The following is a 17,562-nucleotide window of genomic DNA, read 5'->3' as shown; positions in this document are numbered from 1 at the left end:
AGGTTCAAAATTTTAAATGAGATAATATATAAATACTTAGTAAATTGTAAAGCATGATACAAATATAGCTTTGTAGGGGCCAGCCCTGTGGCGGAGTGGTTAAGATGGGGTGCTCTGCTTCAGTGGCCCAGGGTTTTGCCAGTTCGGATCCTGAGTGTGGACATGGCACTGCTCCTCAAGCCATGCTGAGGCAGCATCCCACATGCCACAACTAGAAGGACTCACAACTAAAAATATACGACTATGTACCAGGAGGCTTTGGGGAGAAAAGGGAAAAAAATAAAATCTTTAAAAATATAGCTTTGTATTATCAGTTTTTTAAAAAGTTTAAAAACTAATGTCAATAGCAAAATGGGCAAAAGACATGGACAGAGCATACTAAAAGAAATATAAATCACTAATAAAAATAAACAATTTGCAATCTCCTAATTAAAAGCAAATTAAACCAGGTAAAATTTTTTTATCTTGGCAAATATCTAAAAAGCTTTGGAAAATGGAGCACTCTCAGTGGTAGGAGCGAGAATTGGTGCAATTTCGTCTAAGAGCATCTTGGCAACAGTTTTCAAAATGCTTAAAAGGGGTCAGCCTGGTTAAGTTCACAGGGTCTGCTTCAACAGCAGGGGTTCACAGGTTAGGATCCCGGGCGTGGACCTATACACTGCTCAACAAGCCATGCTGTGGTGGTGTCCCAAATACAAAATAGAGAAAGATTGGCACAGACGTTAGCCCAGGAAGAACATTCCTCAGCAAAAAAAAAAAAAGAACAAGTTTAAAAGTATCTACTCTTTGACCTAGCAATTCCACTTCCAGAAATTTATCTTATAGATATTCTTGCCAAATATGTAAAGATCTACATTTTAAAATGTTCATTGTAACATTGTTTGAAAATTTAAAAAGACTAACAACGACCTAAATGTCCCTCAATAAGGAACCAGTTAAATTATGGGAAATGTATTAAACTGAATACCATGTAGCCATGAAAAAGAGTTAGATCTATGTACTCTGATTTGGAGAGTTCCAATATTTATTAAGTGAACAAAAGCAGAGTGCAAGATGTACATAGTATGATTCCAATTGTGTACACACATGCTGCATTTGCTTATATATGTATTAAATTTTAATATATATTATACTGTATATAAATACATGATACTGCATATGTTTATGTTCCATATATGTTGTATATTGTTTTATATGTTATATATAACTATATAATTAAATTTTTTTTTTAAGATTGGCACCTGAGCTAACAATTGTTGCCAATGTTTTTTTTTTTTCTGCTTTTTCTCCCCAAATCTCCCCAGTACACAGCTGTATACCTTAGTTGTGGTTCCTTCCAGTTGTGGCATGTGGGATGCCACCTCAGCATGGCCTGATGAGCGGTGCCATGTCCACGCCCAAGATCCGAACCGGTGAAACCCTGGGCCGCTGAAGCGGAGCCCACGAACTTAACCACTTGGCCACGGGGCTGACCCCCTATATAATTATCTAATTATAGGTATTATGGAATTTATAACGTGTAGTGTATATACATATATAGATACATAAATTTATTGTAGAAACTGTTAACATTGCTTACCCTCATTGAGTGTAAATTCCACTTTACATTTTATACATTTTGATACTGTTTTACTTTTTTAAACTATGTCCATATATTACTGATAGAGATTTTAGAGTTTAATTTTTTAAGAATCTCAGTACTTTACTGTGCGTTCCAGGGTCTAGGTACTGCACTGTGTTTAAGTCACAGTTCAAGTACACATTAGGCACTCCAAAAATGTTGTGGATGAATGGAGTAGCTGATGGATGGAGGAATAAACAGACATGGTCATTAACTACTGTAACAATCAGCTTTAAAAGTATAAAGAGATTTCGGAAGCGTGTAGGAAGCTGAGGTGGGTTTCCGCCTGTTTCTAAGGGTCTTAGAATTAGCCATATAGTGAAAGGCTGGTTTCTGCTCTGAGAAATCAAAGCATAGAGCTGGGCATGGGGAAGTCCCCCGGCTTGGTTACAAGCCTGCTCCCAACATCTTCCTTTTTCCAGTTTCAACAATGAGGGCCAGGATCTGTGACACCCACCTCTCCCCTGAAAGGAACTATAGAGGGAGAAGAGGTTTGCCTTCAGGAGGAAGAAGTACAAGAAGGAAAGAGAGAACAGTTCCTAGAGATTTATTATAATCTATATGCTTCTTTGCCTTTTGCTCTGCCACATACACACACCTGCTCAAACACTCAAGAGAGCCCTGATGAGCGGCCCAAACACAGAGAATATAGTCAATTGGTAGGAATTCAGAAGCCCCACCAGTCTACTCCTCTCGTATCCTGCCATCTGATGTAGCAGCCATAGTCAAGTGCCTAGGAGAAGAAATAAAGCTTGAGGGAGGACCATTAATAAAGAGCTTCTAGGAAAGCTCAGAGATTCCAAAGGACCATGGCGCACAGCCAGAGAACTGACAAAGGCCTAGGCCCTAGCTTGTCAGAGTGACTGGAAGATAGCCACAGCTTCCTCCCCAGCTCTACTGTCACAGGAGGTTAATTACTTGTTGCGTCGGCACTGTCAGAATCATCCTAGGAAAAAAAAAGACAAAAGCAACTGTAGAGTCTTCAAAGAGTGAACATTTGTGTTCACAAACGCTACTCACTCCCTCCTGCTCTTCAAGTTTTCCTTTATGATTTTCTGAATCACATAACTTCTTGGGAGGCTAATACAAAAAGATTTAAACTTTGGAAAATAAAATAAACCACTGGTACTCAATAAACAGCACTGTGTCATGCACCATTTAGTTTCAGAATTTCAACCAACGCTACTGCTCCTTACAGCTGTAAAGATAGTCAACAGGGCCAGATCTGCTCTAGGAGGAAGAAGCAGAGGGGGAGAAGGAAGGGAGGAGAGTCTTGCTGGGGTTTTCTAAAGCCTGGAGAAGAACATTCAACCTCCTGTATCAAATTCAAATTCATCTAACATGCACTGAGAAGTGCCGTGTGCTAGAGATACAGGAGCTTTTTAGTATCTTATTTTTTAAAGCTAAAGGAAACTGACGGCTTGAGGGGTAGGCTTTACTTACATCCAGGTCATCCATGGCTGGGGGAGGTTTCTTGGTGCTGACCTTCTTCAAAAGCTAGTGGGAAGAGAAAAGTAGTCACAGAGATAAGAGGGGTGAGGGAAGACCAACCTGCATATTCACAGACCACAGGAGAATGGTCCCAGCCAGACAACTGCCTTGTCTTTAAAATCCCTACCACATCACTGGGACGAGTTGGAGAAAAGTAAATTTATCTCCTTTTAAAAGGAAATTTAAACACACACAAAGCACCCTCCTTACTAATCCAGGTTAGGGTCTGTTAGTGTTTTGCAACTTGCATAAATAGTAGCTGAAATTCTGAAACCAAATAATGTATGGCAGGGTGTAATTTATTGGGAGCTACTGATTTATTTTATGATGTGAATTTTTATACTGCTTAGTTTGAGCTTCCCATGAAGTTGTCTGGCTTGCGAAACACACACTCACGTGCGCACGTGCATACACACACACACACAAAGAAAACAGAAGAGAGAACAAGAATTACAGAAAAGTAGTAAAAGGTTTTGTCAAACTTTTTCAGAACACAGGCTCTACTCGGTGAATAGTGAGTGAATCTATGTATACAATTTCATTAACAGAATATTCATTTCTCTCCTCCCTACTAAGTAAACATTGTACAAAATATGTAAAGACTATCAGCACCAGTGAGTAGGCTGCCTGGGGAGCTCATATATCTCTGCCTAGCCCTGATGACAATCCTCCAGAGAAATGTGTGCAGAGAGAGACACAGAAAATGATCAAGATGGGCAGACTATGGCATTACCTCTGCGTAATGTTCCACCTGAGCCAGCTCCACCTCTTCATCCCCTTCCCAGTCTCTCCAGTTATCAAAGTCCACAGACAACCACACTGGCTGCAAGAGGAAAGCATGGAGAGTCATAGCAGCAGGAGAAGAGCATAAAAAATGCGGACGCGTGCATAGGAGAGTGCTTGGGGGAAAGAGGGTCAATGGCGGTATAGTCTTCCCAACAGCACCCCTCTGACTAAGCCCCCTCCAGGCTGCCATATCATCATCTTCATCCACAAAGATTTTCCAGGAACCTACTAAGTGCCAAGCACAATGCCAGGCATTGTAGAGGATGAAAAAGCATAGAAATTCTGCCCTCCAAGAGCAGACTGGCTAGGGGGATAAGAGATCTGGAAAGATAACTATCATAAATCATCACAGGAGTCAACCAAGCTGCATTCCCTGGGGTCAGAGACAACCCTTTGAGGCCCATGTTCCAAGATCCCACATTTAGACAGGGAACGAAATCACTCATTCATTTAATAGATATTTTTCTAACGCATACTTTGGGCCAGATTCTGAGCGTGGCATGGGGATTATAAAAATGTTCAATACAGTCCCAGCCATCACGAAGCAAATGGGGAAGGGAAATTAATTTTAATATAGTATGGAAAGGGTGGTGGTGGGTTATGTAGAGGATATTATGGGAACCTGGAAAGTAGCTCTGGGAACCAAGGCTTCTTGGAGTAGCAGGGCCCTGAAGGATGAGCAGGGGTTAGGTGGGTGAAGGTGCTGAAGATGGAGGCTTTCCAGGAAGAAGCCACAGCTTGAGCAAAGGCACGGAGGTGAGAAATAGCCTGGTGTGTGCAACAGAACTGCAAGCAGTTTGCTGTGGCTGGAATGTGAAGTTTGAGGCAGAGAATTATGGGACATAAGGCTGCAGAGGGGAAGAATAGCCAGGTCATGAGCTTATATGTCATGCTATGGTGCATGGACTTCATTCTGAAGCGCAGAAGTTACAAGCTCAAATGCCTGCAAGAGTCAGAGAGAGGATGAAAAGGAGTAAAGTGAGGTGGTGCACATGTACCATTTAAAGGTCCAACTCTAGGCATTTGGGAATTTAGACCAGTGTGGCCAGAGAGAGAAGCTCATAATCTGGATTTTTAGGTAAAATCTCCACATTTTTAAATGTCCGCAGCTAATCAAAAACTTTAAATGTCAGTAACCAATTAAAATAATTTTTAACACGGGAAAGATTGCTAAAACAAATTTGAGAGCCAGATCCAGCCAGCAAGCAATTTTCAACCTTTAGGGGAAAAGAAGCCACTGGAGGGTCTTAAGTGGGAGAGTGACAGGGTCAAATGTGTGTTTTACAAAGACCATGGCAGGAGCAATGCAGGGGATAGATTGGAGGTGGGGCTGAAAAAACACAAGTCTCACTCAGTGATGGATGAGGCCTGAATTAGGAAGAGATGAAGTAATGGATTCAAGAATATTTAGGAGGTCAAATAGGCAGGACCTGGTGCATGACTGAGTGTTGGTGGGAAAGGAATCAAGAGTGATTCCCAGACCTAATTTGGGTACCTGGGTACATAGAGAGCACAGGACAAAGAGCAGGCCACTCCCCACCTTGATATCCTCCTTGGTGAGCCGAGGCCAGGCTACTTTCTCCTTCCATTTCCTCACAAAGCAAGTAATGGAGCGGCCAGAGCGCTTATCCTGGGAGTCCTGCCAGATAGAGAGCTTCATTCTTAGGGTCTGAGGTTCAGAATGAATGTCCAGTTACCCTGGGCAGCCTTTCCACCCAGACCTTACTCTCCCACCCACCCTTACCTTGGAGTTCACCTTGGCATAGAACTCAATTTCATTGTACAATTCCACTCCATCGGCACTCTTGCAGCTGAGGAGACAATGCAGCTGAGGAGATGCCAAAGGCTGAGTGTGGGGGTATTAGGAGAAGGAAAAGGCTCCTGGGAAGCCAGGCCCTCCATAGGGGAGAGCTATTACCTGAACACAAGGCGGTGGTCTTCGATGAGCACATGGACATCGGTGCTATCCTCAACACAAAACTCCATGAACACATACTTGGGCCTGTCGTACCACAGGGTCCGGGCATGCTGCCTGAAGAGCAGTTGAGGTGGGGCTTCATGCGGGTGGGAGAGGGAAGACTGAGGGCATTCGGGAAAGGTGGAAAGAGGGGAAAATATAGGGCCATTTTATGCTTCAGCCCTGTCAAAGTGGAGCTAAATGAGACAGAAAGGGGAGTGATGGGAGAGGGTGTGTGTGGTGAGGGGGACCTTGGGGAGAATCCGAAGTGCGAGGGTAGAGAGATGCGGAGTCATAGAGAACATTCAGGTCACACTTCCCCTCACCACCCCAAAGTTACAAGAGATCTAGGGTCGGAGGTTCCCATGAGACCTCGCAGAACCTGGAGCGCCCAGAAAATGCGGGGCAGGGAATCTCCAGCGAAAAGGGCGGCCGGAAACACTCACCGTGCCATGGCGGCTCCCACTGCCCCGTGGCTTTTGGCGTCCGAGGCAGGGGCCGCTATCTTTAGATCCTGGGGACGCCCCCAGCAGCTGCCTCTCCTTACATGGTCAGGGAAGGGTTTAGAGGAAGGGGGAACGTGGCCCTATAGCCAAGGGATCCGCACTCGGGAGAGACTCTGAGAGAGCATAATCCCCGCAGCCCTTCCCATCTCGGGGTCTCCAGAAATGCACAGATTAGGAATAGACGACTCGCCCACTGGGACCAGGGCAAGGGCCATACTAGGCTCCATACACACACAGAATGACTTGTCCCGGCTTTGTTCACCTATTTCTCTAATGCTTAGTACACTCAGCTCCTGATTCACAGTAGGGGCCCAAACAAAAAATTATTGGCCCCAATTAAACCCCCGGGGAAGACCCGCCCCGGGTGACGTCTGAATTCGGTGACGTCTGAGCCCCGCCCACCCGCTCCTCCAGGTTTCCCAGCCCGCGCGCGGTTGCCATGGCAGCGAGGGGGCGCGGCTGAAGTGCGCCGGCGCTTCCGGGAAGATGGCGGCTGTCGAAGCGGCTGCAGAGCCGGTAACGGTGGTGGCAGCCGTCGGGCCAAAGGCGAAGGACGAAGAGGAGGAGGAAGAGGAATCGCTGCCACCGTGCGAGGCGGTGCGCTGGGCCCCGGTGGGGGCGGTGGCGGAGGCCGGGCCTGGGGCGGCTGCGTTCTCGGAAGAGGCGGCGGCCGAGGAGCCCGGCGCGGCCCCAGGCTCCCCGCCCGACTCGCCGGGCCGGACGCTGCAGCGGCTGCGGGCCGAGCGGCGGCGGCTGGATTCGGCGCTGCTCGCGCTGTCCTCGCACTTCGCGCAGGTGCAGTTCCGCCTGCGCCAGGTGGTGCGCGGGGCGCCGGCGGAGCAGCAGCGCCTCCTGCGCGAGCTTGAGGACTTCGCCTTCCGCGGGTGCCCTCACGTCCTGGGTTACGGGGGCCCCGAGGACCCCGCCAGCGACGAGGGCGACAGGCTGCCAGGGGACCGGCCACGGTTGCGGAGCGAGGACCAGGTGAGCAGCTGGGGCCGGCCCCCGAGGGTTACAGGAATAGGGGGCTTGGGTAGGTGGCGATGCTGACGCGGACAGAAGTAGACGTGGTGAGATGCCCAGCGATCTAGATGATAACGCGCGTCCGAGACGAGGAGACTGGAGACAGTTGGGCGGGGCCTGCTGAAGGGCAGAAGGACAGAGCGGCCTGGGAATGTGATGGTGAGAGGTGTCCACCGAAGGTCTGGAAAGAGATGCACGTGTGATGAAGTGACGGGCAGAGGAGCGGTGAGCGAAGAGAGTATTCAGAGGGCAACAGAGCAACCGAAGCAATGCTGCTCCCGCTCGCCTTGCCGTCACCTCATAAAGTATCTAAGTCCTGAACACATTTGCTGATAGAGTACCCCAACCCTGGGGATTGGAAAATTGGCAAGTGAGTTGGAATCTGTGGAAATTTAGATCTGATCCCTGTCCGTGCTTTCCTGGAATCTAGAGAAAGTCTTTAATCTTTAGACTCTCTTGTCTGGGTGAGAACTTTGGTGAACTTTAGGGTCTCTTGGTAATTGAAAGAAACAACACCTGATTATATGAATTTCGTAATGTTGGTATTTTAAGACTCCTTCCCCATCGTGCTTAATAACTAGGCATTCTAAATGAGGTCCCTTTGGTAACTGAAGATCCAGTCTGTTAGCCTGTACTGAGGAGTAGTGAGAATCTGTATAACATACCAAAGGAACGTTTCCGTATAGTCTTTGAATCTCTGAAAGTGCACAATTGTAGGTAGCTTGTTGGAAGGGTTGAGGAGATTCGATGTCTTTTCTCCACCATTTTATTCTTCAAGTTACAACCCACATGTGGCTTTCTTCTCACTTAAACTAGCTTTAACCAAGAAGATTTATCAGTAACGGATACTGACTGGTTTATTTTAATTTGAAATGTTTCCAGTGCAATCCTGTGTTTACTGTTCCGCCCTTCTCTACACATATCCACAGCTCCTTGCACAAGGAGCAGCCACCTCAAATTACCAGACTTTTAAGGAATAGAAAACATAGAAGGAATTACTGTGGGCAGGCTCTATTCCGGTATGAAGAGCACTAAAGTTTCTGCGTGGATGTGGTGCCCTTTTCCTTGTTCATTTTCACTTTCAGAAACAGAATACAACTTTAAAAAAAAAAAAGCGTAGTGCTCAAAACACCTAATAAACAGCTGTAATCTTGTGCGCGTATATTGACACATGAACAGGCAATGCCAAAGTGGGGTGACATGTTTGAAACAACGGATTTACTTCTTATCAGTTCCAAATTTTTTTTAACCAGTATTTTATCTCACTTCGTACTGGAAATTCTTTCTGTTATTTCCTGGCTTGTACCAGACCTCATTCTTCTTTCCTGTTAACCTTGTTTGCCCACATTCCAGTAAATATCGTACTGTAACTACCATGGCAAGTGACAGAGTTCAGCAGACATACTCATGAAAATGGAATCAGGATTTATGACTAGTTTCTTTCTTCCTTGGCTCCATAAAGTTGGGATACAATGAAAACACAAACAAAGAAAGTTTCTCCAGCTCTTTCTCCCTAGACTGGTTAGACAACTTCTTCCAGTCAGAGTTCATTATTTGGATGTCATTCTGTGCCTGATTCAGTTCAGTAACATACAACAAATGAATATTGAGAGCTTACCCTGTGCCAGGCACCATGCTAGGCATTGGGGGTACAAAGTCAAGGTCCTTGCCTATAAGGAGTTCCTAGACCAGGGGAGACAGAATCCTAAACAAATTATAATATGACATGAGCTAGAGAAGTGTGTACAAGATACAGAGGAGAAAATGATCCGTTCTGCCTGGGGAAATCGAGGAAATGTTCTCTTAAAGGGTAGGTAGGCCTGCAGTAAGTGGGAGAGAGGAACAGGGTTCTAAGAAGAAACCGGAACGCTCAGAAAGGATTGGAGAGGGAGTATCCTGAGAAAAGGCTTACTTTCATGTTGAGCAAAGCTAAAGCAAGAGGATTGCTTTTTAAATAGCTTGAACAAAAAGTTAATTTGTTGTTTTTCATTTGTTCTCTCATGCCGTACTTCTGGAGAGCTTGGTAAGTACCATTTTAAGGTTAAATTTAATATCCTGTAGACTTCTACTTTATAATGCAGCCTTACACCTGCATGATAATGCTAGTTTTGCTTTGTTTTGTTTTTGATACTCAAGAAAGGCAAAGAACCAGTGTTTTACAATACATTGGCAAGACTTTACCACCCTGAAGGGTTTTTAATAATTTAAATGCAGAAACCACCTGGTGGTCAACAGTGGGAAAAGGAGTCACTGGTTAGGGAAACTTACCAGACATTTTTTTTTTTTTAAACATTGTTACCTCCCTCCGCCATTACTTGGCTTTTGGATTTTTTTCACTGTCCCAGGCACCTGCGTTTATTCTTTTTATTTTTCAGAAGTGTATGATACATTGGAGGGGCTTTGAATCTTAAGAAAACTGGTTATGAGTTATAAAGCCTTTCTCTACACTCTTACCTCCAGATTCTCTTGCAAAATTTGGCTGCACGAAGTATTCAGGAGTTGTTCTGTGGTAATTGGCTGTGGAGGATGGCATGTTAATTCTTGGGAGGCTGTCTTGGCTAACATAAATTGTGTTAATTCTAACTAGACCTTTGACCAAGAAAAACGCAGTCTTAACAAAGGCCCCATTGTATTCATATCCTATTTCCAATGAGAGACAAATACTTTCTTAAAGAAAACACACATTTATTAAGTTGCCCTGCATGAAATATTCTTATTTTTAAATGTGTTTTATGAATTCCATATTTCGTGTGGATTACTTGGAAACATCTCATGTTTTACTAGGCATTATTGGCTTGACAGTATTCTTAATGTGCCTGAATTTTCCTTTTCCTGTGAAATAGACCTACGTATTTTCTCGTCTTAGAGTGAGCAGGAGAAACGAGAACGTCTGGAAACCCAAAGGGAGAAGCAGAAGGAACTGATCCTGCAGCTTAAAACCCAACTAGATGACCTGGAAACGTTTGCCTATCAAGAGGGCAGTTATGACTCCCTGCCACAGTCCGTGGTCTTGGAAAGACAGCGGGTGAGCAGACACCAGAGGCGCCTCCGCCACTGCCTAAGGTTACCTTGGCCCTTCCAGTGTTCACAGGACATTCTTTACTAGCTTGACCCTTGTCCTTACTGAGAATCCATTTGCTGGCCCAAATCAAAGGGAAGTTTTGCTATTACCTTGGACCAGTCTTTATTCACACATGGAAACACAAGTTCCAAAGCTTTATAATATAATGATTGAGCTCTTTCTGTGGTTATTATTAATAATAATAGCAATATATAATCATAACAATAATAATGTCTTTCATTTGATCATTAAAATAGTTTTACTTGGGAACATCGTACAACGTAACTAGCTTTTTTCCCCATGACTGGTTTATAAATATTCCAGGAATCCAGAGTGACTTTAATGCTGTATTTATTTAAGCAACACCTGAGTAGACAAGTAAATCTGCTGGTAGAGATACAGCTACCACCTCCCCTGCATGTTTGTCTCTGCCTGTGATGTGGCTGTTTTTCAGGCCAAGGTGGAGTTACATTACCTGGGTTTCAAATTGTTCCTAATATTGTCACTAGGATATTTTGGTTGTAATGTACTTTGATGTTTTCTAGAGATTTTTCTTTGGTTGCCTAGAGTAGGGCAAGACCAGATGAGAAGGATTAGAAACTAAGAAAAATCAGTGTTTATTCTCTTGGAGGCCTTGGGGGAAGCTAAATGTGAGGCTTTTTGGATCATGAGCCACTTGGGACTGTTACCACTGTTGTTCTCCTGAGTGACAGTTGCCTGGCCTGGTAGAAAACTTGCAGTGAGAGGAAAATTTCTATCAGAGAGGAACCAAGGGTTCTTGTTACGGTAAGAGAAGTAAAGCCTTTGTGTCCTCAGCTTGATCAACAGCTGCACCATTTTCTCTCACAAATTTGGGAGTTCCGTGTGTCTTTAATTGCCATTTAAGGCTAGGAGGCATACTAGTTAAGATTCTCCTTCTTCCTAACCTTTTCCCTGAAAATTCCTAAGGGTGTGCTCATTGCTTGTGGTCTTGATAGGTGGTCATAGATGAGTTAATAAAGAAACTGGACATGAACCTGAATGAGGACATCAGTTCACTGTCCACTGAAGAGCTCCGGCAGCGTGTGGATGCAGCTGTGGCTCAGATTGTCAACCCAGCCCGTGTGAAAGAACAGTTGGTTGAGCAGCTGAAAACTCAGATCCGAGACCTCGAGATGTTCATCAACTTTATCCAAGGTCAGAGGAGGGGATGGGAAGAGAAGAGTGGACAGATGTCGTAATAATTCTATGTATTCTGAGTATGATACCTACAGATGCCAGTTCTTGTGATCTTGAAGAGGTTTGATCACTCAGGGAGCCCGCATGGTAGAGTGGAAAGAACGTGGATTTTGGAACCAGATAGTTAAAATCCCTTCTCTGCCACTTACTGGCTTCGTGTCTTTGGGCAGATTACTAACTTCTTTAGTCCCACTCTCTTTATCCATAAAATAATGATTCATGCTTCTTTCACTCAGCAAATATTTATTGAGCCAGCTACTGTATGACAGTTACTGTCCTACACAATTAAGATAATATTTGTAAAAGTTTTGTCATTTGACGGCTGGCCCGGTGGTGCGGTGGTTAAGTGCGCACGTTCTACTTCGGCGGCCCAGGGTTCGCCAGTTTGGGTCCCAGGTGTGGACGTGGCACCGCGTAGCGAGCCATGCTGTGGCAGGCATCCCACATATAAAGTAGAGGAAGATGGGCACGGATGTTAGCTCAGGGCCAGTCTTCCTCAGAAAAAAGAGGAGGATTGGCAGATGTTAGCTCAGGGCTAATCTTCCTCGGCGGGAAAAAAAAAAGTTTCATCATTTGGTAGGCACTGGTAAATATTATTTTTCCTTTAAAAATCTGCCATAGGCTCCGGCCCCATAGCCGAGTGGTTAAGTTTGCACGCCCTGCTTTAGTGGCCCAGGGTTTCACCAGTTCAGGTCCTGAGCGCGGACCTAGCACTACTCATCAAACCATGCTGAGGCGGTGTCCCACATGCCACAACTAGAAGGACCCACAACTAAAATATACAACTATGTACTGGGGGGCTTTGGAGAGATAAAGGAACAATTTAAAAAATCTAAAAAAAAAATAATAATAATAAAAATCTGCCATAAAGGGGTTAAATAAGTATCTCATCTTTGTAACTTCTGATTACAGATGAAGTGGGAAGCCCGTTGCAGACAGATAGTGGACACTGTGAATGCAAGGCCAGTGGGAAGACAGGAAATGGCTCGACCAGACCTGGCAGCAGCAAACTGCCCCAAGGAAACAACAAAGGTAAGTCCAGCTTCCGGAACTGGCAAGTCTATAGAGACAGAAAGTAGCTTAGTGGTTGCCTCAGGCTTGAGGGGTTGGGGAGAAGTGGGGAATGGGAAATGCTAACAGTATGGGGTTTCTTTTGGGGATGATGGTTGCACAACTCTGTGAATATTCTAAAAACCACTAAATTGTATGGTATGTGAATTATATTCAATATAGCTGTTATTAACCAAAACAAAATACTAAGTCCAGCAAAAAAAACAGGTGGCTCTTGGCTTCACGTGGGACCCATACTATATCTCAGAAGCAAGACTTGATCTCAGCCCATGACTTGTTGAATGTACCTCTGTGCCGTCATGGCCATAGCTGATGAGTCGTTGTGTTTCCTAAACAGCGAAGGCAGAAGATGTGAAGAGAGTTCGAGAGACGGGGCTGCACCTGATGCGGCGAGCGCTGGCAGTGCTTCACATCTTTGCTGTCAGCCAGTTTGGTTGTGCCACAGGCCAGATCCCACAGACCCTGTGGCAGAGGGGTCAGGCTGACAGGGACTACTCTCCCTTACTGAAGAGGCTGGAGGTATCAGTAGACAGAGTGAGGCAGCTGGCCTTGAGGCACCAGCCTCACAACCACGTCATCACTTCCGCCAACCTCCAGGACCTCTCTCTGGGAGGCAAGGATGAGCTGACCATGGCTGTGCGGAAGGAGCTGACGGTAGCTGTGAGGGACCTGTTGGCCCATGGACTGTATGCCTCCTCACCAGGGATGAGCCTGGTCATGGCCCCCATTGCTTGTTTGCTGCCAGCCTTCTCCTCGGCCCCCGAGGCCATGCACCCCTGGGAGCTCTTTGTAAAGTACTACCACGCTAAGAACGGCCGCGCTTATGTGGAATCCCCAGCCCGGAAGCTCTCCCAGTCCTTCGCCCTGCCTGTTATGGGAGGCACTGTGGTGACCCCCAAGCAGAGCCTACTGACAGCCATCCACATGGTGCTGACGGAGCACGACCCCTTTAAGCGCAGCGCAGACTCAGAGCTAAAGGCCTTGGTGTGCATGGCACTGAATGAGCAGCGTCTCGTGTCTTGGGTGAACCTCATCTGCAAGTCGGGATCACTCATTGAGCCCCACTACCAGCCTTGGAGCTACATGGCACACACAGGCTTTGAGAGTGCCCTCAACCTGCTCAGTCGCCTCAGCAGCCTCAAGTTCAGTCTCCCTGTAGACCTGGCCGTGCGCCAACTCAAGAACATCAAAGATGCCTTTTGATAGGAATGTTCTGGCCCTAGACCATCACCTTGCTTGGTAGGGACAGATGGTTAGTCTTCTGGGATAGGAGCAAGGAACAGGAGGAGAGCTTACAGACATCTTCCCTAGCCAAAGGACTGCAAAGTCTGTTTTCCCCACCCACTTAGTATCTCAGAAAGAAATACAGGGGGGGAGGGGGGTCAGAAAAAAGCAATGCTGGAGATCCTCTTGTTAAAAGGTTCTGCCCTGGTGTGTAACCACAGTGTACATGTGGGCACATATAGTTGAGCCTGTGTGAAAGGAATCAGTCATGACACACAGTTAATGCACCAACTTGTCATGCCACATCTGATTTTTAGGAACCCCAGGTTGTTCTAACCATTCTCTTTATGGCAGTGACTGACAATATGAGTGAGTTCTTGCTCTGGAAGACATTTGACTTGAGGCTCCTGTGAGTCAAATCGGGAGCCAAGATCCGGGGAAGCTGTGTATGTTCCATAGCTGCCTCTAAAACTGGGAGCGTGAATATCTCAGAACAGCATTTCTAAGAACGTTAAGTAAAAGTTGATTTTGTTATGAGCCCTTTTCATGTAGAGGTAAGAACTGGAATCTGTTCCTGGCAAGGTGATCCTCTTACAGTACATTGATGGTCTTTTGGTTTTGCTGCTGGTTGTTTATAAGGAATAACAACCGTTGTCTGGTACCATGTCCTCTGGCAAGTAACCTTTCCTCTGCACACCTCCCAACAAGACGCTGACACAGTCTGCTCAGGAGTAAATGTGGTAGAGGTATGCTCCCTGAGAGAACCCTTGCCACCTGAGTCAAGTTGGGATAGGAATACACATGGGTGACCAGCAGTGACTCTTCCTGGGGTTGTGATTCTACTTGTCCTGGAGGCTGGATGGTGGCCGAGGTCTAATCATGCGATAGGTACTACAGCAGGGACAGGGATCCAGCAGATCTCAGTTGACAGACAGGGGGGCTGAGCATTTCATTGTAAAACTGACTCTGGAGTGGTCCTATTTGGTCTTGAGTATTTTAGCCTTTTTAGTTCATGTTTGTCATTCAGCTTGCATACTGCTCCAGGACTGACCAAAGAGGGGCAAAGTGTATCACTTTCTGGAGGATCAAATTGGCTTCCAACACTGATTCAGCATTGTTTCACGTATTAAATAGCCAGCTGTCCTTTATGTGAGCACTGTTACGTAGTGCATTTTAACTTAATTTTTTTCACAACATGTTATTTAAGGTATATTATTGATAATTCATTAGAATTAGTCCTCTTTCTGTGTGAACAAGAATAAGTGTAAAATGTGAAAAATAATCTATCTGTGGTTGCTAATAAAATCATAGTATTTTGTGTAGTTTCTCTGCAAAGACCTTAGAGACCCTTGGCTTTGGTTTGTATGTCTGTCTGGGTATTATCAGCCCATCTGATCCAGCTCATATTTCCTTGAGTGATGTCTGGCCCCTGGCCTTTCTGCCTCTCTGCTCTGTGCCCTGCATCAACTCCCAGCTTTGGTGGTGCTTTTTCCTCTTGAACAAATTCACTAAAAAGTGCCCTTGCATTATCATCCCATCTCGCCCAGGTCTGCAGTCCCATCCCCACAGCAGATCTCACCACACATGCCACTTTTGGAATTGGCAGTTTTAGATCCATTGGTATCATTTGAGGTGGGTAATAACTGCTATAGCCATGTGGCAGAGCCCTGGATCACCCCAGTAGTATTTTTTTTCTAATCCTCACGGAAATGAATTTGTATGGAGGCTGCGTGCTAGCATCATGGGAGGCATTTTTGTTTGTGTCATCCTAATGTAATTCTCACTACTTGTAAGTAAATGGGAACAATATTCCCATTTTTTTATTTTTATTTTTTAGAGTTTATTATTTTTTTTAAAGATTAACACCTGAGGTAACAACTGTTGCTAATCTTTTCTTCCCCTCCCCCTCCCCCTCCTCCTCCCCCTCCTCCTCCCCCTCCTCCTCCTCCTCCTCCTCCTCCTCCTCCTCCTCCTCCTCTCCCCCCCCCCCCCCGCAGCCAGTACATAGTTATATATTTTAGCTGTAGGTCTTTGTGGTTGTGCTATGTGGGACGCTGCCTCAGCATGGCTTGATAAGCAGTGTCATGTCCGCGCCTGGGATCCAAACCAGCGAAACCCTGGGCCGCCGAAGTGCAGTGCACAAACTTAACCACTCTGCCACGGGGCTGGCCCCTATCGCCACTTTATAGCTGAGGAAACCGAACTGCAGAAAGCTTAAACATTTTGTCCAGGTTTACGTGATGGAAGAGCTGGAATTTGGACTCAAGTTGCCTGAATCCAAATCCTATGAGCTTTATACTCTATCATGTTACCTCATTGTATGATGCTGCTTGCAAATCTTTTGCTCCTCTCTCTCCTATATCCACCCTCTCACTCTGCCTCACTTTGGAGAAGAGAAGGTATTTTCCACATACCTGCCTGAAATTTCAGCTGCCAGAGGACTAGCCTGCAGGCAAATGGGCAGATAGCCATTGCTCTGCCAAGTTCTTCATGAGTAGAGACGGAGACAATCCTGCCACCATGCCAGCAGTCACATGTCTGCTAGTCACTGATATCTGCCTTGTAACTGAGTCCAGAGCTCTGTCTTTGGCTTGGGGTGAGGCAGACAGGATGAGGGAGGAGAGGAGGAACAGTTAGCCCAGGTCTGAGGATATGCAAGAGTAGAATGAAAAAGTCATGGATATGTATCCAAGGAAAGTTCAGGGTCTGTTGTAAAGGTATGCTCTGCAAAGCATTGTTACAGATTTCTGAGGTGCTCTGTATTCATTCATTCATTCATTATTGAGGGCATACCACCTGCCTGGGCCAGGCTTGGTGCTGAAGAAGGAGAGAAGTAAAACATACTCCCTGCCCTCAAGGAACACAATATCCAGCTAAAGAGATGCCAAACCAATTGCAGGTTTGAGTAGCTTGCTAAAACACAAATTGCTGGGTCAAATCCCCAGAGTTTGTTATTTATTAGCTCTGGGGTGGGGCCTGAGAATTTGCATTTCTAACAATACCCAGGTTTTGCTGATGCTACTGGTCTGGGACCACTTTGGGAACCATTGATCCAAGCCAACTAAGATGTGTTATAGGAAAGGTAAGTACGGATTGGATTGCTGAGGGAATGCAGGGAAGGAAGAGATTAATTCTGCCTAAGAGAATTCTAGAGTGGCCTTGAAGGATGGATGAGGTTTGGATACGATTTTGTCTGGCTACAGTGGAGGAGAAGAATAAAGACACGTGGAACAGCCTGAGTAAAGACTCCAGAGTTCAGAAGAGGTTGGATCTTTGAGTAGTGGAGCTAGCTGGAACCAAGAGGGTATGTGAGAAGTGTGGAGGAGTCATAGGAACTTGTGCTGAAGGAAAAGTAGAAAGGGAGTAAGAGTTCAAATCTTGGTACAGAGAATCAACAAGGCTTTCAAGCAGATAAGTGGTGGACTTAAGAGTTGTGTTTAGAGAAGTTTCTCAAAATAAGATCTGTAGATCTGGGGCTGGCCCTGTGGCCGAGCGGTTAAGTTCGCGCGCTCCACTGCAGGCGGCCCAGTGTTTCGTTGGTTCGAATCCTGGGCGCGGACATGGCACTGCTCATCACACCACGCTGAGGCAGCGTCCCACATGC

At 45.7% G+C, this 17,562-nt stretch overlaps 2 protein-coding genes across 8 annotated transcripts; one reads left to right on the top strand and one right to left on the bottom strand.

The window, feature by feature from the left end:
* Window positions 1-2,152: 2,152 nt before the first annotated feature.
* On the bottom strand, window positions 2,153-6,774 carry PTGES3L (prostaglandin E synthase 3 like). Of its 5 annotated transcripts, none has more exons than XM_070227234.1 (8): window positions 6,302-6,774; window positions 5,817-5,977; window positions 5,643-5,709; window positions 5,439-5,537; window positions 3,846-3,935; window positions 3,065-3,118; window positions 2,540-2,567; window positions 2,153-2,354 (listed from the first exon to the last, which is right to left on the bottom strand). In XM_070227234.1, exons 2-8 carry the CDS (start codon window positions 5,882-5,884, stop codon window positions 2,347-2,349), a joined length of 414 nt encoding a protein of 137 aa, XP_070083335.1. In that variant the 5' UTR covers window positions 5,885-5,977; window positions 6,302-6,774; the 3' UTR covers window positions 2,153-2,346. The 5 variants fall into 5 exon arrangements, with proteins under 5 accessions (XP_070083335.1, XP_070083331.1, XP_070083332.1 ...); XM_070227230.1 differs by having other exon boundaries at window positions 5,817-5,930; XM_070227231.1 differs by lacking the exon at window positions 2,153-2,354 and having other exon boundaries at window positions 2,396-2,567.
* A 73-nt stretch (window positions 6,775-6,847) lies between these two features.
* Window positions 6,848-15,280, top strand: RUNDC1 (RUN domain containing 1). 3 transcript variants are annotated; one of them, XM_070227223.1, is made up of 6 exons: window positions 6,848-7,345; window positions 9,378-9,407; window positions 10,251-10,409; window positions 11,423-11,621; window positions 12,576-12,695; window positions 13,072-15,280. In XM_070227223.1, the coding sequence occupies exons 1-6, from the start codon at window positions 6,848-6,850 to the stop codon at window positions 13,935-13,937; spliced, it is 1,872 nt and encodes a 623-aa protein (XP_070083324.1). In that variant the 3' UTR covers window positions 13,938-15,280. The 3 variants fall into 3 exon arrangements, with proteins under 3 accessions (XP_070083324.1, XP_070083325.1, XP_023508250.1); XM_070227224.1 differs by having other exon boundaries at window positions 6,848-7,346; window positions 9,388-9,407; XM_023652482.2 differs by lacking the exon at window positions 9,378-9,407.
* The last annotated feature ends 2,282 nt before the right edge of the window (window positions 15,281-17,562 follow it).

Source organism: Equus caballus, chromosome 11 (assembly GCF_041296265.1).
Source record: "Equus caballus isolate H_3958 breed thoroughbred chromosome 11, TB-T2T, whole genome shotgun sequence".
NCBI classification, from domain to species: Eukaryota; Metazoa; Chordata; class Mammalia; order Perissodactyla; family Equidae; genus Equus; species Equus caballus.
Note: the sequence above shows the minus strand (reverse complement) of the source record. Positions and strands in the feature narration are given on the sequence as shown.